This window comes from Psammomys obesus, unplaced genomic scaffold, assembly GCF_907164565.1.
Source record: "Psammomys obesus unplaced genomic scaffold, mPsaObe1.curated_primary_1811, whole genome shotgun sequence".
Classification (NCBI taxonomy): Eukaryota; Metazoa; Chordata; class Mammalia; order Rodentia; family Muridae; genus Psammomys; species Psammomys obesus.
The window spans coordinates 27,456,699-27,482,952 of NW_026596034.1; the positions used below are offsets into that span (position 1 = coordinate 27,456,699).

Below are 26,254 nucleotides of genomic sequence, written 5' to 3' on the forward strand. Positions count from 1 at the left end.
CACTAAGTAATAGAGCTGGGCCCCAGACCAGGTCCTCTGACTCTAAAGCCAGAGTTTTTTCTACAATAGTTCACCCTGGCCCCTCTTCTCTATCCTACCTTGTTGAACTACCTTGGTGAATAAATATCCCAAAACTGCTTCTCCAAAGGTAAGTACCTAATGCCATTACTGCATTCACAATACTCCAAACCAAGACAAAAGGAGAAACTGCTTTACAAAGAAAACAAGTAAATGGCCACTCCAGACAAGAGGTGGGGTGGCTCACTCACTGTGTATCTGGCTTTCCAGACGGGCACCTGGCAAGGGAGAATACTGAGGTATTTCCGAGGCTGGCGGTAATCCCAGAACTACAAGAAAGAAAGTTTGTGAAATAAATGCCATTAAAACAAAACAAAAATTAAAAAAAAAAAAACAAAAAAACTCAACTGTTGCAGTAAGCATGGCCTTCAAGCTCATTGCATTTTGTCCTCCGAAGAAAAATTTCAATAGTTTATTTTTAGTTCCACCTCCATAACCATGTACTGTCAGACACTCAAAGAACCCTTCTTTTTACATCTATCAACATTACAGGAGGATTTCTAGACTTCACCAGGACTACAAGGGGAAGATCAACTGTCTATCAAATAACCCTTGCAGTTAAGAGGTAAAAATAGCAGGTTTTGGTCCTGCATTCCTTTTACACCTGAAAGGGCTTTACTAACAGGCAACATGCCCTGACAACTCACTACTTTGGACAGACATTTAAAGCTTTTCTTTTTAACCTTACCCATCTTTACAACAAACCTTGCAGGACCTTACTAATCTCTTTCTCAAATGCAGAATGGGATAAATTTCTGTTTCCTGAACTTGGGAGATTAGGGACAGAAACCCAAATGAAACAAACAAACAAATTTTGGGCATAGTGCCAGGGGATTTACAAACCCCCACACAGAAACACTTTCAGTCCTTTATGCAGAAAGGCATGGAAGACTTGAGTTTAGCTGGCTGTACCAGAAAGATTACAGCTGTGTAAATCCAATAAAATGTTATCATCACCGATATCATCATCATCACCATCATCATCATCATCATCATCATCATCATCGTATCACAAAATTGCTAAACCAACTTCTATGACCTGCAGAGATAGAGACCTGAACACAGAAGGATGCTGGAGCAGAGATGGCCCTGCCCTGTCACCCCCTTGATCAAGAGTGCACAGCTAATGCCATAGCTGAAGGAACAAACAAAGGAGAAACGTTATTGCTAAGATAAGTAAAAAATGGCAGGGCTCCTGAACACAAACCTTGAGCTGGTCTTCCATTAGAGAATACTAGCAGAACTCTACCCTGGCCATGCTATTGTCTGAGGTCGCAACTTTCCTCATATGATGATTGTGTGAGGAACTACTGCCACCACGAACAGAGTGTAACTTTGGTGGCTTTAACACCATGTGGGCTTCTCTTTGACTTTACCTCTGTGTATACATCTGGTTTCTTTACAAGTTTTTTTCAGGTAAACTTTTCTTTCCTAAATGCTTTCTGTCTCTGACTTTCAGAGATGGAAAGACAAATCTGAAGAAATCCAGAGGCTCATCAGTCAGCTGCCATGCCATCCCTTCCACTGGTCAGTAGGGCCAGGCTGACTTAGTCAGGGCCCCCTAGGAGCACACGCACTCATGAAGCATTCCAAGATGCTATCGCGTATCCCTGATGCCTCCCACACACAGCTCCTCCAACGGCCCTGGTGGGAACTACTCACCTTGACAGAGTTGTCTTGACTGGAGGTGGCGAGGATGTGCTCGCTGTCTGGGTGCCAGTCCAGGCCATGGATTTTGGAGAGGTGGGCTGCCAGATATTCCACTGCTGTGCTGGGTTTCTGCAACACATTGGCAATGGGCTTGCCACTTTGGAAAGAACTCACTGAATGTCTACTGCAGAACAGCCGGCTGGGTGCTGAAGGGGCACTACACACTGCTGGACAGCTGTGGCCTCCACCCTTCATAAGCTCTTTGTTTAAACCAAATAAACCCAACAACAGAAGACGTGCCAGATCTCCTTCACATGCCCTGTGGGTAAGTCTGTCAAGTCTCATTTCTACCCATTCCAGCCTGGTGAAGGATTTTAATAAAAGTGGCTGTTTCTCAGCCTTTCAGAGGAGACATTTCTCCTGACACTAGAAGAGAGACTATGACAGTCAAAGCAACCTAACCTCAACCATGAGGGTAAGAGCATTTGTCATCTAGTGACCAAGTCCTAAGATCTCCAACACACACACACACACACACACACACACACCTTCCCACCCCAACACACAATTTAAAATGTTAAAAAAGAAATTCAGTAAAAGTTTCCTTTTTTAAAGGGAGTAATCCAAATTCAATAGAAGCTTTAGATACAAAAGACGTTCACATCACTGGTATCTGGAGCTCTAGAATGCCAGAAGCAGCTTCTGGAACCGGTAAGCAGGGAGTGATTAAATTGAACAAATTATACTCTAACTATGTGAACTCACAATCTTCTTCCCCTCAACCTGTGAGCACTGGGATTACAGACATGTGGACCAAACCCGGCCTTATTAAGAACATTTACTTGACCTCCCCTAGCAGTGGACTTGGAAAGGGACAGGGAAGAGATGAGGGAGGGAGGGTGGGATTGGGAGGGAATGAGAAAGGGGGCTACAGCTGGGATACAAAGTAAATAACCTGTGATGAATATTAAAAAAATTAAAAGTTTAAAAAATTTAAAAAAAGAACATTTACTTACACTGAAGTATGTGAAGTATTGAATAAAACCAATTACAAATTGATAGAAGGAAGGAAGGAAGGAAGGAGGGAGGAAGGGAGGAAGGAAGGAAGGAAGGAAGGGAGGGAGGGAGGGAGGGAGGGAGGGAGGGAGGGAGGAAGGAAGGAAGGAAGGAAGGAAGGAAGGAAGGAGGGAAGGAAGGAAGGAAGGAAAAGGGAGTGGGGAAGGAGGGAGGGAGAAAGAGAGAAGGGAAGGTGGCTATTGGCAGATTGGACCACAGATACAGAAAACAAAAAGATACTGCTACACCAGTCCAGTTGTTTGGAATCACCTTCTCCCCGAGAGCCCCAGAAGGCAGCAACCTCAGCCTGCACACTGCACACTGCAGCCCCAGCAGGTCCTGGAGGCTAAGCCAGCAGACTGGATGAGCCACCCCAAAGCTCTTTCATTTCCCTCTTGCCCTTCAAATGTGTACAGCATTCTCTGAACAGCCAGAACATTACTGTCGGCACCTGGGTTATGACAGCCATGAAGAAGCTCTTCCTGACAAGCCTGAGGGCCTCCAGCCACAAATTTCACAAAGCATGTAACAGTAATTACACCCCTATACAGAGCAGACTTCTCTACCTGACATTACCCAGTGAACTAACAGGCAGGAAGGTGCAGGGGAAAGCCTCCCCCACCTCACTTCTTCTTCACTAATGCCAAGACAGCAGACTCCCAATTGACTTTCCATTATACACATGACTTGGCAACTTCTGCATGCTTATTGGTACATGGGCTGCTGATGTAAGAATATATTGAGGCTATTTTGAGGCTGACAAAGTATATAAAAGAGAAGGTGAGCATGAGTGCCCTGCCTCAGTGATCCACGCCAGAAGTACTGAGAAGGGTAGGAGTTGCGAACCAACTAGCTTTGACTTAGCACATAGGGGTAGGGAAGAGAGGCATGCTGGCATTCTCTACAAGTAGCAGGACCTAAAGGCTTGAACTTTAGGACTCACTGTTACTATCTTTGTTTTGAAGACAAGGGTTCTGAAGCCAGGTGTGATGGTGGCGTGCCTGTAATCCCAGTGACTTCAAGGTTCTCTTGCTCTCTTTTCAAAGGTTTATTTATTTTAATTTTCTGTGTATGGGTGTCTTTCCTGCACTGAAATGTAACACAGGAGAACCTAGTGCCTCAGAAGGCCAGAGGAGAGTGTCAGATCCCTTGGAACTGGAGTTACAGACGGTTGTGAGCTGCAATGTGGATCCTGGGAATGAAGGAATGAACCTGGGTCCTCTATAAAGAGTAGCCAGTGCTCTTAACTCCTGAGGCATCTATCGAGCAGAAGATTCTCTTAAGAGGGAGGGGAATGGGAAAGGGAGCACCCTGGGCATGGCAACACACGAGTTTAATCTTGGTACACTGTAAGCAGAGGCAGGTAGCTGCAAGTTCTAGGCCAACCTGGTCTACATAGTCTTGGTCTACAAAGTAAGTTCCAAGCCTGGCACGGATACACAGTGAGACCCAAACCTTTGCTCGGATGAAGCCCATGGTAGCTCAGTAACCAATTGGTTTCCCATAGGAAGGGGAACAGGGACTATTTCTGACAGGAACTCAATGGCAGGCTCTTTGACCTCCCCACCTCCCCCCCCAAGGGAGGAGCAGTCCTGCTAGGCCACAGAGGAGGACTTTGCAGTCAGTCTTGAAGGTATCTGATAAAACAGGGTCAGATGAAAGGGGAGGAGGTCCTCCCCAATCAGTGGACTTGGAAAGGGGCAGGGAGGAGATGAGGGAGGGAGGGAGGAAATGAGAGAGCAGGATAAAGCTGGGATACAGAGTTAATAAAATGTAACTAATAATAAAAATACATATATAAAAACAAACACACACACACAAAAAAATGGACAAGGACAGGAAGGCCATTACTGTGGCTTCCCTGATGTCCGAACAGGGAGCAGCAAACGGGGCTCTATCTTAGGTCAAGTCACGTTTATTAACCACTGATCACATGCCTTGCTTTTTTACCCTCCTTCAACAGCAATTCAGAAGAGAAGCAAATGCCCTCTGGTTACAGTGACAACTTGCCACACCCCACAGGATTCTTTACTCTACTGAGACAAGTCCTGGGACTCAAGAACATCCTCTCCACACCCTCTGTGTGCCAACTACCCGGACAGATCACAAAGGAGAGGTCACTTACCCGTTTATCCCATATCCGAACGTCACCATCATGGCTAGTGGCAAGGCAGTTAGCGTTTTTTTTTTTCCATTTGAACTGGGAGGCAACAGCTAAAAAAAAAAAAAAAAAAAAAAAAAAAAAAAAGATTTATTTTTATTTTCTGTGCATTGGTGTTTTGACTGAATGTATGTCTGTGTGAGGGTGTCAGATCCCCTGGAACTGTAGTTAACAGACAGTTATGAGATGCCATGTGGGTGCTGGGAATTGAACCTGGGTCCTCTGGAAGAACAGCCAGTGCTCTTAACCACTGAGCCATTTTTCCACCCCACCCCCTATTGAGACAAGATCTCATTTGTGAAGCCTTGGCTGGCCTGGAACTTGTTATGTAGAACAGGCTGGCCTTGAACTCACAGAGCTACTCCTGCCTGTGAGCACTAAACCCAGCTCTACCCAACCCTCTTGCCTCTCCTCCCCATCAACACAGTTAGCTTTGGCCACTGGCACTGTGCACATGGATTCAGGATGATGTGAACTGACCTGGAGCTCACCAATTAGGCTGGGCTTGCCGGCCAGGGAGCCCCAGGAACCCTGCAGTCCCTGCCTCCCTAGATCTGGGATTATAAGCACACACCACCACACTGGCTTATTTCACATGAGTTCTGAGGAACAAACTGGGGTGTTTATGCTTGGAAGGCAAGCCTTCTGCCAAATGAGCCATCTCTTCAGCCTTCAGAGATTCAGTGTGTGTGTGCGCACGCGCATGTGCAAATGCATAATAAAATATTTGGAGAAATAATACAATACCCGATGTTGCTTCAAGATAATCACAAAAGTAACGAGACTGAAACAAGATTGGATATATGATGACAATTATTGAAGCTAATGGTAAGAATATGACAGCTGATAACCTAGGATCAGGGTTGAGGTTAGGCCAGCCTGAAGTAAGCATCTTGCTCCATGGGACTTAGAATTCCATCCAGCCATGATGGAGCATGGGCTGTGGGTAGTCAGAGTTGAGAGGAGGATGAATAGGAAGGAACCAGGGAAGACAGCCAGGGGTGGACACACTCACCTACAGCTGACAGCGCAACCGTAGGCTTCCTTGTGTCTCTGAAACAGAGAAATGAGAAGTCAAATGCCTGTCATCAAGTACCAACAGCCAGACAGTGTACTTCACTCTCAGCTCACACTTCTGTACTCTCTCCTAGGGACATCTGGACTTAACATTGTTTTAAGGACCTTAAAAAAAAAAAAAAGGTGAAAAGAGAGAGCTTATTTTTTGTCAGATACTTCAAGGAAGAAAGAGCCTGGGCTTCAAATCATTCAGGTGTGTCCACAGAGATTCAACATAGCTCACTAGTTTGGCTAGGCTAGGTGGCCAGGAACCCTTTCGGAATCTCCTCTCTCCACTTCCCCAGCACAGAGATTCTGCACCCAGCTTTTTGGGTGGGTGTTGGGCACTGATTCAGGTCCTCTCACCTGTGTGGCAGCCACATTGCTGCCTGCCTAAGTTTAACCTGAAGACTTTGCCGTCCAAGGTGGCCTCTAGAGGACGTCACCCTGACCGTAAGCAGCTGGGAGGGAGTGTCTATGTCCGCGTGTGCTGTGCCTGTCTCCCCGTCCTTGCTTCAATTTTTATGTGACCCTGGGGTCCACCGGTTTTTCAAATAGACGTAAAATCAAAACACCTCAGATTCATTCTGTGTTTGACTTTGGATTAATTTTTAGGTCAATGAATGTTCAGAAATCTTTTCTCATTGCCAAATGCTTTACAACCCCACACATTCCGGTGTGACTTAAATAACTGGAAAAAGACTGTCAATTTAATTTCTTTTTTTTTTTTTCCCATTTGTGGCAGAGGAGAAAACCATAAGAACCAGAATCCTGTACTTGCCAAAGGTGCATGCCTTTAAGCCCAACATTCAGGAGTCAGAAGCAGGTGGATCTCTGTGAGTTTGAGGCCAGCCTGGTCTACACAAGTTTTAGACCAGCAAGAGTACATAGTGAGACCCTGTTTCAAAAAGAGAATCAGAATCCCTCCCTATAAGAATCACCTTCTTTAGGAGGTAGTTGAGTGGCCAGGCCCATTAAACAGAAACTGGAAATGCAATTGGCAGGAGCTGAGTTCCCAGTTCCAAGTGATGGAGGGAACGGAGGGTTGTTTACTGTGTAAAGTTTATGATTTTCAAAGTAAAGCTTTGGACACAAGTTTCAGGAATGTGCAGATATAGTTATGACTTAGCAGTAGCCTCAAAAACGGTCATGCTGACAAATTTTGTTATATGTCATTGTGATTTTGGTTAAAAAAAAAAAAAAGAATTACTGTGGCTATAAAGCAGCTCAACAGCAGACAACAAAGTCAGAGACATACGAGAGAAGCAGGTGGCTCCCCAGTGCGGAGGAGGCTCACTACTTAGAGTTTCTTTTCCTTTGTTCCTCTTATTTTTGTTTTCCCCCCTTAGGTTTTCTTAAACATTTATTCATTTAGGTATTTTATGTATATGAATGCTCTGTCCTCATGTACATCTGCACACCAGAAGAGGACATCAGATCCCATTATAGACAGTTGTCAGTCACCAGGTGGTTGTTGAGAATTGAATCTGGGTCCTCTGGAAGAGCAACCAGCGCTCTTAACCACTGAGCCATCTCTCCAGACCCCCTACTTAGAGTTTCTTAAGCTTCCTCAACTGACATTCCCTTTTCACCTGAGAAAATTTTATGCGACGCTGAGGTTCACAGGTTTATAAAACAGGTGTAAAATCAACACCTCGGCTTCATTCTGTGTTCAATTTTGGATTTTTAGGTCACTGAATGTTGAGAAATCCTTTCTTGTTGTCAAATGTTTTACAACCTTCCACATTCAGCTGTGACTTAAAATAATGGGAAAGGAATGTCAATTCAGTGTCTTTTTTGTTTTGTTTTTTGAAACAGAGTGGCTCCGTATAGCCCTAGCTATCCTGGAATTCACTCTGTATATCAGGCTGGCCACAAACTCAGAGATCCACCTGCCTCTGCCTTTTAAGAGTTAGGATTAAAGGTGTGCACCACCATACCTGCCTAATTCAGTGTCTTTAAATGATGAAAATATCTGCTGTATGTAAATGCGGGGCACTCCCTAATCCTGCCCTCTGCTCCCTGCAGACTTTTTATTTGTGGAAGGGCTCTCCTCTTCACTTCTGAATTCCATGCCTCTCCCTAAGGGCAGGTCTGCAGGTAAGGAGGCCATATTTGGCCAGACCAGATACACACACCTTACTGCCTAGATGGCTTTTGCTGGTTTAACTAGTCTGTCCCCTTCCATCTCTGGCTTGTTGTCTATCTACTCTCCCAGCTGACAGGGTAAAATAACCAAAGTTACTGCCATGAGGGAAGCAGTAACCTGGTGGCAGGGGGGCCTACAACACAGCATCATCTACAGATGGTGCTCTCAGAATGGCCAGCTCTAACCATCAGCAAAAGAAGGGCAGTTCCCAGAAAAGCCAGACCTCAGGCTGGGAGCTCCTTCAACTTTAGTTTATGAGGTGCCACCATGTGAGGAGGCCATTAGCGCTCCTTCCCGACTCCCCTTAATGGCAGGGAACACAGAGCCAGCAAGAGCTGGTGTCCTAGCAGATGTCTTAGCAACTCATCACTTGCCACTTCAGCAGAACAGCTCAACTTGCAAATGCCAGCATCTGTGCTTCTTTGCCACAGGGATTTGCCTGGCCTCGGAGGACTGCTTTGCAGAACCGTGACAAGCCTGTAGAGCCGGGGAATTCAGACTTCTGAAGGCAGCCAGCAGCTCTGACAGCAGTACCCTGCTTCCCAGGCCCTCAGTGGGTCACAGCTGAGGAAGGAGTTTCCCACCAGAGACCATGCTGCACAGGAAGATTAAGCTCTGCAGTGGCACCTGCGAAAGATGCACCTGCTCTTCACAGCCTTCTAGATCTGCCTGTCTTCTTCATCCCTGGAGGCCCTCCTCTTATCTCCCACTATACCTCCTCTCACATCCTGGGTTAGGGATCTGCATCCACAGGAATCAAACTAAGACAAAGTCCCAAACTGTCCACCAAGTAACTATGCTTCTTCATTGTTCTTACTTGATATCCCAGATGTAGATGTAGGTGTCCACAGAACTGGTGACCAGGAGATCTGGCTCAAATACTGCCCAGTCCAGGTCGCTGGCAGAGACAAAACAGAACAACAGAAAGACAAAGCTTCAACATCTGGTTCAAAAGCAATAACAAATCCAGTCTCTAGTGGCCTCACAACAGCTTCACAATGAGCTCCCTTGCATGACTCTGCTCAGAAGGAGCTCAGGTTCCTTTCAAGCTCTTGTCCTTCTCCCTAGAACTGCCAACCACAATCCTTCCTGCTCCTGAAAAGAAACGGGGCATTTTAACTTAAAACTTGCACAGAGGCAGACGCCACAGAGTCTGACAAGGTTCTGTCCAGCCTGCCCTTTTTCTGAGTCCTCAGAAAAGCATAACTTTTCCTTTTGTTTTTCTTTCCAACTCTTTCTAAGCATGCTTTCTCTAACACTTTTTCTCTAAAGTTCTCCTCCCCTCTGCATGTGGCTGCCCCTCCATGCAGGCTTACCTCAAAAGGCACTGCCTTTTCTATTCTTCTCTTCTCCACCTCCTTCCTCCAGGCAGCTGTGAGATCTACACCTTCTCTAAGCTTAGAGGTTTTCTTTTAAACGCTAATAAATTAAACTGTCCTTAACTTTTAAAAACAATGACAAATAGAACATAAGACCCTCCCCTTTCCTAACAAATAAAATGTACAGGAGCCCAATTCTCTTCCCCTCCTTCCTCTCTCTCCCCCTCTCCACTCTCCCTGAACAAACAGACAAAACAAAGAAGAAACATACAGTGTGATCTCAGAATTATCAACCATTGGAGCCTTGGGTAAAACCCTCTTAAGCAGGACAAACTTCCTGCCTGTTACTCCCAGTCCTAGGAAAGGCAGTATTCCATAGACATTCTGCCCACATAAGTATCTAACCTTTCCTATCACTTCCAGGTCATCTTCCCCGGCCCTACACTCCCTGCTACTACTCTCCAGGAAAAGGAAATAGTGACCCATTGTAAAAGAGGATCAAGAGCACTCTGTAAAGCCCCATGTGGAAGGCAGCTACATGACAGGAGCTCTGTGAGGTGATTCATGGCTGCTTGCTGCCTAGTGTCTCCTTGCACTCCTGGCCACTAAGGACTCTGAATGGGGAGATTCTATTTTATAACAACTTCTTCCTGCAACAGAAATCAGCCCTGTCCCTGTACTTTGGTCTGAGGTGCAGCCAAGTCTCCTGGGATTCAGGTTGTATTTCCTAGATTTTAACTGGCTGTGCTCTAGACTATTTGTCAGTACTTTGCCTGGCAGACTGAGGCCCTATTGGCTACTCAGGGTACCAGTAACACAGTGGGTCAAGCAAATGAAGAGGGTGGAATCTTTGTTTCGCTCATCCAAGGATTGTGACAAAGTGAAACAGGCCAAGGAGCTGCCCAGGGGCAATGCCTACCTGATAACTCGAGTGTGGCCTTGTAAGGTTGTGCCAACTTCCCCACTGCCATCCTTCCACTTATAAAGGTCAACCCGTTGGTTACTCTGAAAAGGAGCAAGAATGAGAAGCCAGTGAGTGGCTCAGCACACACTGGCACAGAAGTTCCTACCAACTGCTGGGACACAGCCCAGGCAGCAAAGAGGCTGAACCAATGTCCAACAGCCACCTAGGAAGCTGGGTGCAGAATGTGTGTGCTGGGGAAATGGAGAGAAGAGGATCCTGGAGTTACTGGCCACCCAGCCAGGCCAAGAGAGCGAGCTCCAGGCTCAGTAAGAGACCCTGCCTCAAAAACTAAGGAGAAGAATGGTCGAGGAAGACATCCCACCTTGACCTCTGGCCTCCACGCACATGTGCACACACATGCAATCACACACATGTGTGAACACATATCCACACGTACATACACAAATAATAATAATCCTGAAATGTCAGGCATAGAACGCGATAGTTGCTCTAGAGCAGCAGTTCTCAAACTAGTTGCTAACCATTTGGGGGTCGAATGAGCATTTCACAGGGGTCACTTAAGGCCATCTACATATCAGATATTTACACTACGATTCATAACAGTAGCAAAATCACAGTTATGAAGTAGCAACAAAATTTTATGGTCGGGGGGTCACTACAATATGAGGAACTGTGTTAAAGGGTCTCAGCATGAGGAAGGTTGAGAACCATGAACTAGAAAAAAGAATGGTGACAAAGACGCAGGGGGGAAATGTCAGAGGTGACACAGCCCCAAATCTTCTGGGGAGTGATAAGTTTCTCAGAAAACAAGCTAGGTCTAGATTCTGGGGAATTCACATATAAAAAGGCACTCAAAAATCTGCTGATGTTAACCAATCTAATTATCCCCAACTAGGAAAGAATCCTACCCTTGGAACGGATGAGATGTTTTTGTTTTACTTTATTTTGTGTTTAATTATCTGTATGGGGGGTGTGTGAGCATGTGAGTGCAGGTTCCCGCACAGACCAGAGGAAGCCAGAGGTCCCCTGGAGCTAGAGTTACAGGCAACTGCGAGCCACCCACGGTGGGTGCTAGGGACTGAACTCAGGTTCTCTGAAAGCGCAATACTGGCTCTAACTGCTGAATCATCTCTCTAGCTGATAGATGAGGAGCTTGATCCAGACCAGCGTGTCCTCCTCCTCCTCAGAGCATCTTTCTGTCATCTGCTGTGCAGCCCCTGGCTTACACTGTCACTAAGGAAGGCAACTCACTACACACAAAAATGAGAGCATCTACTTGCTTCCCTTTAAAAATTTGGATGGGGGGGGTGAAGGGAGGGTGAGGATAGGAGGGGAGAAGGGATGAGGCTACAACTAGGATATAAAGTAAAAAAAAAATAATTAATTAATTAATTATAAAAAAGAATTTAAAAAATTGGAGTCAGTCCCTAAAAATACAAAGCCTAACAAAGACCAGAGGCCAGCATTTTAACTGTACACATACACACATACATATTAAACCAACAAGGCAACTTGCCTCTTCTTTCAGAAACAGGCAAACCTCTCTTTTTTCCTTAATATTTGCATATTTTATTATATGTGTACGGGTGCTTTGCTTTCATGTATATCTATACAGCATGTGTACGCTTGGTGTTCAGGGAGGCTAGATGAGGGTGTCAGATCTCCTAGAATTCAAGTTACAGACGGTTGTGGTTATGAGCCACATGTAGGTCCTGGGACTTGAACCCAGGTCCTCTGGAAGAGCATCCATCCAGAGATCTTAACCACTGAGCCATCTCTCCAGCCCCATAAGCCTCCCCCACCCTTCCCTCAAGACTTGCCAGCCCTCAATGACAAGTTTAAAAGATGACACTCCTTAAATGAACTCACCGAAGCTGCAAAATAGTGTGCGAAGCTGTCGTGAGGATTCCACTGTACAGCTCCAATGTCCCATTTGCTCTGTCGGGAGATTTTCCGGTGACCTTCAAAAGGGGCATCTAGATTGACGATGTACAGGAATCTTCGGCTAGAACAACATCAACATTATAGCAAGCAACGGCATAACAACGTGCACGTTAAGCTGGCAAAGCACGCTCAGAGTCGCATGCAAACACTTTGCAGGCAGTGCTCCAAAAGCCTCGCAGATACATATGACAATTATCTACTCTGAAAGGCATACAAGTGACAAGTGGAAGCCAAGCCGATGGTTAAGCAAAGTGGAACAGTATCCCTGTGAAAGCTACTTTCATAGCTGGCTTTCATTACCCACAGCCACTCAGGAGTGTGTCTGCTCCCTCTGTATTCAGCTCCAATATGTTCCTCTCTGATCCTGTCCCAGGGCCCCGGCTGGGATTGATTTCCAGTTCCACATGAACCCCACTGCAGGATCTACATTTCAACTGTGTTTTCTCTACAGAAGGCTACCAAATGTTAAGGCTCTTGTCTCAATTCACCTGTGTACCCAGAAACTACACTGTAGCTAGAATATCTTTGAAAGCCCAGTATCACCAGGCATAGAGCTTCATATTCAATAAATTCAAAAACATACTTGTTACTGGGCTAAAATCCTGCAGAAAAATCTCAAATTCCTCTGCAAATCTATTACTTGGAAACAAAACCAGATCTATCAGGAAGAGAAGTAATGACCCAAGAAAGAGGAATAACAGAGTAACACAGGAAGGAGATCAGTACAGCAGAAAGAGGGCTCTTCAGATAGACACTGGTGACTAAAGGTTATATTCATTCCCCCATCCCTAAAGCCCTACCAAAATATAGTTCAAAGAAAACAAAACAAAACAGGAAGCCACAAAACAAAGAAAACTGGAGGGGAAATGAAAGCATATGGACAAATGGCAACTGATAGTGAGCTGAACTGCTGAAGACAGGAAGTGTCTCAGGATCAAGGTGATTGAGTGTATGACCTGGTGGCACCTTCTTAAGGCAAAGAGGAAGGATGGGGCTGGGAGGCAAAAGCAGAATAGAACAAAACAAAAGAATTGTCTGGCCAGGCCTGGTGGCCCACACCTGTAATCCCAGCATTCTGGAAGGCAGAGGCAGGCGGATCTCTGTGAGTTCAAGGCCAGCCTGATCTACAAATCGAGTCCAGGACAACCAAGGCTACACAGAGAAACCCTGTCTTAAAAACCAAAACCAAAAAGAAAAAGAAATTTTCTGAACACATGTAAATGGCTATTCCAACCATTCTTTTTTTTTTTTTTTTTTTTTTTTTTTTTTTAAAGATTTGGGGAGGAGAGGTAGAAAGATGGCTCAGTGGTTAAGGGCACTGTCTGCTCTTCCAGAGGTACTAAGTTCAATTCCCAGCAACCACACGGTGGCTCACAACCACCTATACAGGGATCTGATGCCCTCTTCTGGCATACAGGTGTACATGCAAATAGAGCACTCGTTTATATTAAATAAATAAAAATCTTAAAAAAAAAAGTTAAAACAGCATTCTCTGTCACTCTTTGCCTATTCCTTTGAGACAGGGTCTCTCCTGAAATGATGCTTTATACTTTAAATAGTAATTCAAGTTTTTAAAAGTTCTTGAAAATTAAAACAATAGTTGAAAATTAAGAAAATCTAACAGCTCGGTGGTAGTGACTCACCTCTTTAATCCCAGAACTTGGGAGACAGAGGCAACTGGATCTCTGAGTTCAAGACCAGCCTGGTCTACCAAGCTAGTTCCAGGACAGTCAGGACTACACAAAGAAACCTGTCTCAAAAAAAAACCAAGAAAAAAGAAAAAAGAAAGGAAGGAAGGAAGGAAGAAAAAAGAAAGAGAGAGAGAAAAAAAATAGGCTTTTAAGAAATAACAAGAGTTCATGGGCAGCCTGGTCTACAAAGCGAGACCAGGATAGCCCAGGCTACACAGAGAAACCATGTCTCAAAAAACAAACAAACAGAAAAAAGAGATAACAATAAAACATGACAAAATAAAATATAATAAGATGAAGCAAAAACTATCATTGAAGTTGGACATGGCAACCCAACAGAAGGAAAGAGTCCCAAGAGCAGGCACAAGAGTCAGAGACCCACTCATCCTCACACTTAGAAGTCCCATAAAAATCTTCAGCTAAAAGCCATACTATGTGTGTGTCTGTATGCAGAGGACCTGATGCAGACCTATGTGGGCCCTGTGCTTGCTGCTTCTGTCTATTTGAATTCAAATGTCCCTTGCTGAGTTGATTTAAAGGTCCTTACAGAAGAAACTGAAATTGACTGGGCATGGTGTCACACACCTGTAATCTCAGCAATCAGGGAGGCAGAGGAAGGCAGATGTTTGTGAATTCAAGGCCAGCCTAGTCTACAAAGGAAGTCCAGGACAGCCAAGGCTACGAAGAGAAATCCTGTCTTGAAAAACAAACAAACAAACAAACAAACAAACAAACAAGGACCTGGAGAGATGGCCCAGTGGTTAAGAGCTTTGCTCTTCCAGAGGTCCTGAGTTCAATTCCCAACAACCATATGGTGGCTTAGAACCATCTATAATGAGATCTGGCGCCCTCTTCTGGTGGGCAGGCTAAACACTGTACATGTAATAAGTAAATAAAATAAATCTTAAAAAAGAATAAAAAAAAGAAAGAAAATAAAATTTGGGTTGGAAAATAATATAGGTGTGTACATGCCAAAGTATTTCTATCCTTCCACTTACTTAGAACATTACCACAGGCGAGGGGACAGCTTAGAGGGTCTGAGTCTGATCCCAGAACCCATGTACAATAGATGGGCATGGTGCAAACACTGCAACCTCGGTGCTAGGAGGACACAGGTAGCTCCCTGGAGCTTGCTGCCCATCCAGCCTTGTGTTCTCTGTGAGTTCTAGCCCAGCGAGAATCCCAGCCTCGAAACCTGAACAATGCAGACCATGCCTGAGGAATGACACATAAGGTTGTTCTCCACCCTCCACACATACATGTAACACACACACACACACACACACACACACACACACACACACACACACACACACACACAGGAAGAGACAGGAGGTCCTCTGAGTGCCCAGACACAGGCCAAAGCAACCATGGTGAAAACTTCACAAATTTTAGAAAGAAAAGAGTTGTAAAGGTTTTGATGAGGCAACTCCGGCATATATGAAGAGTCTAGAATGCCTGCATAACTGTGACTCAGGAGGCTGAGGCAGAAGGATGGCAAGTCCAAAGCCAGCATGCACAACTTGGCATCACACTGCAAAGCAGTCTGAAGAAGCTGGAGTGTGTGTGTGTGGGGGGGGGGTGTATGGGAATGCAGCTCAGTAGGAGAACATCTAGCTGGCCTGCATGAGGCCCTGAGTTCAACCCCAGTAGCTGAGGGAGGGGGAGGCCTGAAGAACCCCAAATACCAACTTCACCCTTAACGATTGTTACAGACGACAGCAGGAAATAAGGGGATGCCAGACAGGGGACAACCTACAGAGCACAGAGTCAAAGTCACAGATTCTCATCTTCACTTGTAAGATGTCCAAGATTGTACAGCCAGATCTGCCGGGGTATTTGGAAAATGGAGACAACGAAAAGACGGGGCTAAAAGACAGTCAGGAATGTGCTCCTGGCCAGTGCCCTCGTGGTCCTTAGGATGTGAGCTCTAAACCTTTTCATTGTCCTCAGACATAAGGATATTTTCCAGTTTCCCAGAAACTGTAAATGTATTCCCCAGAATGTGTGGCAGACCAACTGTGGAAGCTCACTTACCCAGAAAGCACTGCATGCTGCCCCAGACAGTCCACAGACATGGCAGTCGCCTGTGAAAAACAAATACAGTTTCAGTTCTGCCAGCAAAACAGCCAGGGGAGAAGACAGACCTACTTTGGCTTCTCCTCCTATCTCCCAGGAAGTCCCCAGCTAACAGTCACCAATTATCAGGTATCACTATTTTGCAGTGGACACACTTTCCTCAACCTTCCTGATGCCGCGACCCCTTAATACAGTCCCCAACCATAAAAGTATTTTTGTTGCTACTTCAGGACTGTAATTTTACTACTGCTATGAATTGTAATGTAAATTTTTTTTAGCGATAGAGGTTTGCTGAAGGGGTTGCCACCCACGGGTTGGGAACTACTGTTTAAGTCCTTACAGTTCCCACCCAAATCTCAAATTCACGTTGACAGCGTGACAACTTCTCTACATAACACGCACAGGCACATGGGCACACATACGCTCACACACGACGCACAGCAGGACTGTACACAACCAAGGCCGCACATTCAAGCTGAGGAGACAGACCTTCTAGAGCCCTTAGAGAGCCTGAATAGCTCAGAGCAAGAACAGCTAGTAAACACTCTCCCAAGAAGGTAACTTGGGACATTGCTACCTACAAACCCAGCAAACATACCCATTCCCTTCCACAGCACAAGCGGCCTTCTTGAAGCCATAGGACATATTTTGCAAATACTATCCCTTCTAGATCCAAGGTTTTATTCAATACTTTAGCCTTTTTTTTTTTGTTATATAGTATTACATAAGGCCATTTCCACGCAAGTTCATAATGTACTTTGAACATGATCCCCCACACACCTCATACCCAACTATCCTCCATGGTTATATTGTTATTAATATATCCCATTCATATTCAGTCTGAAATTCAGTCTCCCAGTTCCTCCTGAGCATGATTGTCATGACTCAGTGCCTCATCTCCGAAAGACTGCACCAAATCTAGCCACGGTGAGGCATGTGTCTGACTTGAATCCTGGCAGTTACAGCCTTGTACTGTCATCTGTGTGTCATCTATTCCGAGAGGGCATGCTGGGAGAATTCACTTTGTGCATGTAGCCGCACTCATAAACTACAAATGGTGAACACCAATCCCTCCCCCCCCACTCTCACTCGCTTCACCAATGGTTTTCTCACGCTTATCTACCACTCAAAAACTATGCCACCTAATACTGGAGACATGAAGGCAGAATGCTCTCACGGAGGCTGAAAAGTGATTAAAATGCATCCTTCATATTGCCCTAAGTCCTGAGCAGAGAGAAGCCTGGTTACACAGGCAAGCTTGTTGCCATGCCATCCCCGGAACTCTTCTGTGTAATTTATAGACTAATGCTGTAAAGAGGACAAGATGGTTTCTCCAACAGGGAGCACAATCTTTCTACAGGGCATCTCATGGAGAATCCTACCACAGCCCCATGATTTGGGGCTCTTGAAGCACACACCTTCTGCCTACTACGCAAAGCTACTAAAATATTACTCTAGCTAAAGCTGCCAGGGGTTAACTGATATGATTAAGGTGTCAAATCAGTTGTCCTTAAGATCAAGAAATTTGAACAGGGGGCTGGCGAGATGGTTCAGAGGTTAAGAGCACTGGTTGATCTTCCAGAGGTCCTGGGTTCAATACCCAACAACCACATGGTGGCTCACAACCATCTACAATGAGATCTGGTGCCCTCTTCTGGCATGCAGGTGTACATGCAGGCAGAACACTGTATACATAATAAATAAAATAAATCTTTAAAAAAGAAAGACCTAATCACACTGATCATTTAAATTGATCTGGAAGTTGGAAAGGAGAGGGGATTCCCTATGCCACCTCTGAAAGTGGAAGGGGTCCCAGGGCAAGGACCTAATGTGACCTCTGGAAGCTGAGAGCAACCCCTCAGTAGCAATCAGTAACGATGCAGGAATTTCTGTCCTAGACCCTAGGAGACATGATATTGAAAAGCACCGCAACAAGCTTGGAAATGGATTCCTCTAAAGTGAAGCCTCCAGGTGAAAACACAGCTCAAAGATGCCTTGATTTTGGTAGTAAGGCATTGAAGGCCAGCCGTGCAGTGCCTGGACTTCTGACCCACAGAAATCTAAGGTAATAGATGGCTACTGATTAAAGTTGCTAAATCTGTACTGTGCAATGTACAGAACGCTAATGCAACATTATCTGGCAACAGTCCCAAAATACCAAGGCTTATGTCTCAGGAGCTCTACCTCTATTTCTACTGCAAAATACAGTAAATGTCTACTGAACTGTTTACTTACAATGAGTATGCATATCTAGACAATGGAATGATTCTACTGACATTTTAAAAACATGAAAATGCATCAAAACTGCAAGTAAGTCATAAATCACCATGTTCAGGTATCTTTTATACATTTACTTATTTCCTGGGGGTTGAGGACACATGTGTGTCACGGCGTGTGCGTGGAGATCTAAGGGTAACAACCTACAGCCGTTCCTTCTCTCCCTCCAGAGCTTCAGCTCGGTCCCCAAGCTTGGTGGCAAGCGCCTATATACACTGGATCATCTCCCAGCCCAGTAAAGTATTTATTTTAAAAAACCATTACAAAAAAAAAAAAAGTTACCACTATGTTTGTAGGAACATATAAGACGATTATTCTGGGTTCCCGATGAAGAAATGGAGGGAGGGAAGTAGTCTCAACAAAGCATGAAGCAGCCTCCCATCTGTAGGGACAAGGGGCAACGGTCCAAACGAATGGAAGGTGCTAAGCAGTTAACACGAATGGGGTGTGGGTTGTTTGTTTGTTTCTGGTTTTGTTTTCTAAGACAGGGTTTCTCTGTGCAGCCCTAGCTGAGCTGGAACTCACTCAGAGGCTGACCAGGCTGGCCTCAAACTCAGAGATCCACCTGCCTCTGCCTCTGGGATTAAGGATGTGCACCACTGCTACCTGGCTGGGGCATGGGGTTTTCCTTTCAACCTAGTGCAAGGGAGGAAAGGAACACTTGCAGAAAGTAGCTCTGACAGAACTTCCTGTCTGCCTGAAGGAAGGGCCTTGCTGCTGATTACAACAGACCAGAGACTTAGCTGACAGTGGTATTTTATGCCGCCTCTTAAAACTTATATGGAGGACCAGGGAGATGGCTCAGCAGGGAGATGTGCTTGCCATGCAAGCCTGGCAACCTAACCCACAGCGGAAGGAGAGCACCTACTCCACAAAGCTGTCCCCTGGCCTCCAAGTGTGTGCTGTCGCACCCAGGCACGACATGCTTACACACACAGGACTAAGTAAAATTTTAGAAGAAAAGTAACTTTCAACAAGGCCAGAAGGACGACTCGGTGAGGAAAAGCACTTGCCAGGCAATCCTGACAACCTAGAACGTGGGTGAAAACCAGATATGGTAGCACACATCCATAATCCCGGCATTCCTATGGTGGTGGCAGAAACAAGAGAGACACTGCCTCAAAACAAGGTGGGAGAACTAACTCCTAAACAGTTCTCTGACCTCCATACCTATGTATGCACGCATATACACATCACACATGCACACATCACACACACACACACACACACACACACACACACACACACACACACACAGAGCAATTTGGGCACGGTGAAGCCTATCTCTTATCCTAACACTTAGCTGGCTGCCACTGGAGGACCTTATGTTCAAAGCCAGCATGGGCTATATTTAGTAAAAAAAAAACCACAAAATCAAAATGACCTAGTGAAGAAATTAAGATGAGATCCGAATCAATGATCAGTCCTGACCTAAAACACCTTGCTTCTGGATACAACTGTACTCAGAGCCCACTTAAGTTTGGACATACCGTCCTCCTCTCCCTACTCAGCCACTTGCTCCCATCCTCTGCCTTGTCTGAGGTGCCGGGAAGGTCAGGAGCCTTCCACCAGCTGTGCTCTCTGTAATCTCAAAGCCTCTGCTAAAGCTAAATCTGGTCATGGCCCTGCGGAGTCAGCAGGACTGAGTGCATCCTGAGCGTGGAGCAGCGTCACGCACCGCAGAGCTGCCTTTCCTTCCTGTCGCCCGTCTCTCCCCTCCAAACCCTGTCCCGATATCCCAGCCATTAGGAATTCTTCAAAATGAACCCCAGCCCTCCAAACTTAGTCTCTTCCTCCCTCCCTTCTCCCTCCCCTTTTCACCTCAGGACCTTTACACCAATGGCTTTTCTGCCCGGGAGACACTTCTGTCCATTCTTTATCTGGCCAACCCTTTGTCTTCTTGAGTGTCTGTGTGAGTGTGTGGTGTGTGATAGGTACAGTTTCCTGAGTGTGGAAGCCAGAGGTCAACATGGAGTATCTTCCTTGATTGCTGTCCAACTTATTTATTTACAGACTTTCACTGAAACCTGGAACTCATCAGCTAGGCTGGCTGGCCAGCAAGCTCCAAAGATCCTCCCATCTCCACCTCCTCAGGACTCGAATCATAGGGGTGCACCATCATGCCTGACTTTTTATGTGGGTAGCAGGACCCAAACTCAGCTCTTAAGGCTTTCACAGCAATTACATAGATTCCCAAGTCCCCACCCTTTGGGATTCAGTACAGACTTTTCTAAGGTTTTGCTGGACCATCCCCTCACACAAACCTAGTATGAATTAGCTGCTTCTGTGTTTCCACCAGACCTAGGATTTCTCTTTCCTTGGCACTTGAGATACTACAATGGTATTTAGTTATCAGTACAATTCATCCATTAGATTGTAATTTTCTTGAGGGTAAAAAATCAATTTGCTAGCAGAATGTTTAGCACATGATATTCAATAGCACATTAATTCAATGAGTATCTGGTATTAAAGGCAATTTAAGTCTTTTTTTTTTCCTTTTGGTTTTTTGAGACAGGGTTTCTCTGTGTAACCTTGGCTGTCCTGGACTCCCATTGTAGACCAGGCTGGCCTCAAACTCAGAGAAATCGGACTGCCTCTGCCTCCCTGAGTGCTGGGATTACAGGTGTGTGGCACTGTGCCCGTTTTAAGCCTGAAATGCTTATACAACTCACAGCAACACTACTCATAATACCCCCAACCGGAAACAACTGTCCAACAATAGGTTGGACAGCCATACAATGGCCTATTACTTAACCATAAAAAGGAGTGAGCTTTAAAGGTGCACATCTTTAATCCCAGCACTCAGGAGGCAGAGGCAGGTAGATTTCTGTGAGTTTGAGGCCAGGCTGGTTTACAAAGCAAATCCCAGAACAGCCAGGACTGTCACAAAAAAACCTGTCTCGAAAAACCAAAAACCAAAACAAACAAATAAACAAAAACAGATTACGGTTGCAGTGACTGTTCTAAAAATAATGGTGATTACACTAGGTTCACTTTAAATAGGTGATTGTTTGGTTAATTAACTACAGCTCAAAGACCTGTTAACAAGGAAAGCTCACATAGCTGGATATGGTAACAATAATACTTATAATAATCCCAGCCTTGGGAGGTGGCCTTGTGAGTTCAAGGCCAGCTTGATCTACCTAATGAATTCCAACCAGCCAAGGCTACATAGTGAGAACTTGCAAAAAAAAAAAAAAAAAAGACAACAGGTAATTATGTACTAATAATAACCGAATGACAGGAATAGATTGTATTACAAATCCATTTGGGACTTGCAGTTAAATATTAGCACAAATACAAAAAGTCTCGTTAGAAAACTGATCTTGGACTGGACATGACAACACACACCTGTAAGCTCAGCACTTGAAAGGTGGAGGCAAGCAAAATCAGGAGTTCAAAGTCACCTGCAACTAAACAGTGAGTTCAAGGCCAGACTAGGCCACATATAGAAGGAAGAAGGAAGGGAGGGAGGAAGGAAGAAAAGTGTTTTGTCTGCTCATCCTTCAAACCAAAGCAGATCAGAGCTGGGTCATTTCTCCTAACACCAGCTTATCACCTAGTTAATGCACTGTCAGTCAGATTTCACAGCCTGAAGCCACAGGCTGAAATCCACTGTCAGAACAAGAATCAGACCATTTCACGGGATAAGAGCTTGTCTCTATATAGAGACAGACACTGCTGCCAAAGCTGTCTTTGAGCTATTTTTCACTGTCTAATATGAAGTACAAACTATCCAAGACTCTTGTTTATACAGCCAGGGAGAGGGGTGTTGCTTGGGAAATCTCCCTCTTCAATATGGGAACGTCTCACCTCCCTGCAAACTCAAATGCCACACAGAGGTGTCACTGGGGAAACCACCCCATCCTTGTAGGACTCAGGTTCCTGATGCAGAAAATACCAGGGCAGGTGAGACAGCATCTCAGCTCCTAAAGTCTATTCTGTGAAGTACATTTTTTTGCTTCCTTACGCCAGACTTCCAATGCAGTAACAGCATGTATCAAGCACTTAAAATATGTTGGCTAAGTGCTCTGCACAGATGTCTTCATTTAACCCTCACAGCTACTCTACAAGTGGCGTGTGCAAGGAAGGGGACGGCTAGCCTTCTGAAGGCTTCCTTGCAGTCACAGCCTGGGCCAGCCTCCGGAAGGCCTGCTGTCTGAGAACCTGGCTTGTGGAAGAGTTCACACAAGCAGGTAAGAGTGACTCCCTGTGGCTACCCTTGAGCACGCTTTTCTCCTGAAAAGGGTCTGCACTCTTGGGACATGCCGTAGTCCCTAACGGAGCGGGCTCCAGCACCTCTTCGGCACTGGCACTAGAAGAAATACTGTCCCATGGGACTCCACCATGAACCCCGGGGAGGTGGGGCTCCTTTTGTCCAATCTCTAAGCCCTGTGGCTTTGCTCTTTGATTTTGCTTTGTAGTTTTTTGCTGTACTCATCTTCCTAGGGGTGCTCTGGAGGGGGGCGGGTGCAGACTTGCTTTATGGATGTGTTGCTTTAAGCAAGTGTTCGCCTTGCTTTATGGATGAAGAGGCTGAAGCTTCGAAAGGTAGTGAGTTAGCCGAGGTCACCTGGCCCAAGGGCGCCATCACCTGCATCCTAGCATAGCTCTTTGGCTCCTAACCCTTGACCTCTGCGCTAGACTGTGTTTTTCACTATTTTGTTGCATCCTTATGTTAAACGTTTTATAAAAGAAGTAATTCACATTTACTGTGATGCGACTTAGTACTGTGATTTAATTTACTTTTTTGTTATTGTATTGGTTTCGGGTTTTTTTGTTTGTTTGTTTGGTTGGTTTGGTTTTGCTTTTTGAGACACTTTCTCTTGAAACCCAAGCTGGCCTCAAACTTGCTGTGCAGTGTAAGAAGACCCTGAACTCCTACCCTCCTGCCTCTACTTCCCAGGTGCTGGTGTTACAGACTCAGCATTCAGAGCTTTGTGAGTCAGTTCCGTTTAATGTTTTCAAAATGAACAAACTTTGTTTTTCTCAAAATGTATTTCACTTTTAATTACGTGGCTCTTGGAGGGGAGACTGTGTATGTGAGCACAGGTATCCATAGAAACCAAAGACCTTGGATTCCCTGGAGCTGGAGTTACAGGCTATGGTGACCCCCTCGTCAAGTGTGCCTGGACCAGAGTTTGGTTCCCAGCACCCACTAGAAAGAGCCAGGTGTGTGGGGCTGAGGTGTGTGGGGATGACTCAGTGGTTAAGAGGGTCTACTGCTTCCAGAGGGCCTGAGTTCGGTTCCCAGGTGGCTCCCAACCTCCCGTGACTCTCCAGGTCCAAGGAATTTGGTGCCCTCTCTGGCCTCTGCAGTTATCCACTACCGTGTGTGTACAAGCACATGTGGACACCCAGACACACACAACTTTTATTGTTTTATGTGTATTTTGCCTGTAAGTATGTCTGTGGACCGTGTGTGTCCAGTGCTGGAGGAGGCCAGAGAAGTTGTTGGTTCCCCTGTAAGTGTAGCTACAGACGGTTGTGAGCTGTCATATGGATGTTAGAAATCAAACCAGAATCCTCTGGTTCTTTTTTCTTTTTAATGTATTTAATTTTTCTTTTTAATTTATTTAATTTTATTTTATGTGCGTTAGTGTGAAGGTGTCAGATCCCTTGGAATTGGAGTTACAGACAGTTATGAGCTGCCATGTGGGTGCTGGGAATTGAACCCAGGTCCTTTGGAAGAGCAGTGAGCCATCTCTCCAGCCCCTCCTCCCCCCTTTTAACAGACAGATGTCATGGCGCGAGCTTGAATCCTAGTGCTAAGAAGGTAAGCAGGCAAAGGCAGGTGGATGGTCCCTGAGGACTAAAACCCTAGGCTGACTTCTGGCCTCTACATTTGTGTGTGTATGTGTGTTCCCAGGTTCATCCTACATCAACACCAAACTCATACACAGGCTGAACCAATGAGACTCAGCACATAAAAGGGCTGTGGCAGAAAGCCAGATGACATCTCATTTTTGAGATTCCTCCCTGATGCAGGGAGCTGTTACTCTACCTCTCAAGGAAACTTGGCTAGTGTCCTCATTCATCATTCTTTGTGATTGTGGCTTTGAAGGCCATTGGATTTCCAAGATCCTAGCACCACCCCCACCAAGCTAAGTTCACCAAGAGCTGAGAAACACTTCATTGAACTCAAAGAAGAGACAACAGCAGTGTTTGTGGGGCAAACCTGAAGACTTGAGTTCGTCCCCCGGATCTCACAGTGCAAGACCAGAACTGACCCGTAAAAGCCGCCATCTGACCACACACATGCCATGGCAGGTGCACACCCGCACTCAGACAGGCAGTTCTGAGCTCCCACATGGGTGCTGGAAATCAGACCTGGGTCCTCTAGTCATTTTTTTTTCTTTTCCCCTTAACAGGCAAGTATTTTAGCACATGCTTGTAATCCAAGTGCTAAGCAGGTAAAGAGAGGTGGATTACATACACAATAATAATAGTAAATGAAACACAAACAAACAGACAAACCTAGGGCCTCAAGCATGCCAGGCAAGCACTCTCCCATTCGCTACATCCCTAGCCCTAAAATAATTTCTAAAATTTGCATCTACTTAGTTGTATGTTGGGGGGCAGAGCACATGCCACAGTGCCCATGTGGAACTCACAGGACAATTTTCAGGAGTCAGTTCTCTACTGCTACCATGTGGTCCCTGGGGATCCAACTCAGGTCTTCATAGGAAGCACTTTGGCCTGTGTCTTGGTTACTTTCCAATCGATGTGACAAACACCAAGACCCAGCCCAGAAAAGAAAGCATTTAATTTGGGGCTTACAGTCTCAGAGGGCTCCATGATCATCACGGAAGGGAGCATGACGGCAGGTGGGCGTGGTGCTAGGGCAGTAGCTGAGAGCTTGTCTCTTAATCCACAAGCAGGAGACAGAGAAAGCTAACTGGAAATGGCACAGGCTGGCCCCCAGTGACACACTTCCTCCAACAAGGCCATACCTCCTAATCCTTCCCAAACAATTCCACCAAATGGCTCCTACAGACTTCAAATATATGAGTCTATAGGAACCATTCTCATTCAAACCATCACAGCCTACTAAGATTATTTTAGAATATAAAATAAGAAAATGAAGCATTTTGAGAAGTTTACTGTTCTGACCATCTTTCTCAGAGAGGCAACATGATGCACTGACTTCTCTCTAGACAGTAGAAAACTAATAAAACAGGTTTCTGCCTCTCGCCAATCAACATCTGACAAAACTGGCAAATTCACACTATAGATATACCAGTTCGATTAAATAGAAAAATCGGAAGGAAAAACAGAAACTCCCACAAGGCAGTTAAATTACCCAATTTACTCTGTTTTCCTGCTATGTCAACTGCTGTTTAGGCTTAATTATTTGCTTCTACTTCACAGCACTCCCATATAGGTGTCACCAGCACCCTCTCTGCAGGTCTCTCCAGTTACATCTCTATAAAGAAATAGGAGTGAAACTGCCTGGGTTTCTATGAGAATTAAAAGATTTATAGATTAGCATCTTCCAAATTAGCAGGCTTAGACACGTGACACATGTCCAGTTCTGTCCTGATCCCCAGTGAAAGCAATTAACAAGAAGGGTAACTTCACTTATGTTTTCCCCCTAGGAATCTGGCACTTCCCTTGGGAAGGGAGACCCCACACTGACAATGCTGACAGCACCAAGTGTTTCAAGATCCCTTAATCCAAAAAGCTGCTGGTCAAATTCTCCCTGGGGACTACTTATCGGAGAGCACCACAGAGCAGATTGGTGGGTGGCTCCTCCACATATCAGCCTTTGTAGCAAAAGGCAGGAGGGACTTTTAGAAGACTCACACATACATGCACACCACATATATTAAAACACCACAAAAGGTCTCTGTCAGTTCGAGGCCAGCC

The 26,254-nt window shown here is 45.3% G+C and overlaps 1 protein-coding gene across 1 annotated transcript in view; it reads right to left on the bottom strand.

The window, feature by feature from the left end:
• The window catches only part of Wdr59 (WD repeat domain 59), a 71,030-nt gene that overhangs the window by 41,535 nt on the left and 3,241 nt on the right, over positions 1-26,254 (bottom strand). The window contains exons 2-9 of the mRNA XM_055621065.1: positions 16,067-16,116; positions 12,264-12,399; positions 10,389-10,474; positions 8,968-9,048; positions 5,961-5,998; positions 4,910-4,998; positions 1,741-1,857; positions 270-347 (exon numbers count right to left, since the gene is read on the bottom strand). Coding sequence (XP_055477040.1) covers positions 270-347; positions 1,741-1,857; positions 4,910-4,998; positions 5,961-5,998; positions 8,968-9,048; positions 10,389-10,474; positions 12,264-12,399; positions 16,067-16,116 — 675 coding nt within the window. The remainder of the gene's footprint in view (positions 1-269; positions 348-1,740; positions 1,858-4,909; positions 4,999-5,960; positions 5,999-8,967; positions 9,049-10,388; positions 10,475-12,263; positions 12,400-16,066; positions 16,117-26,254) is intronic.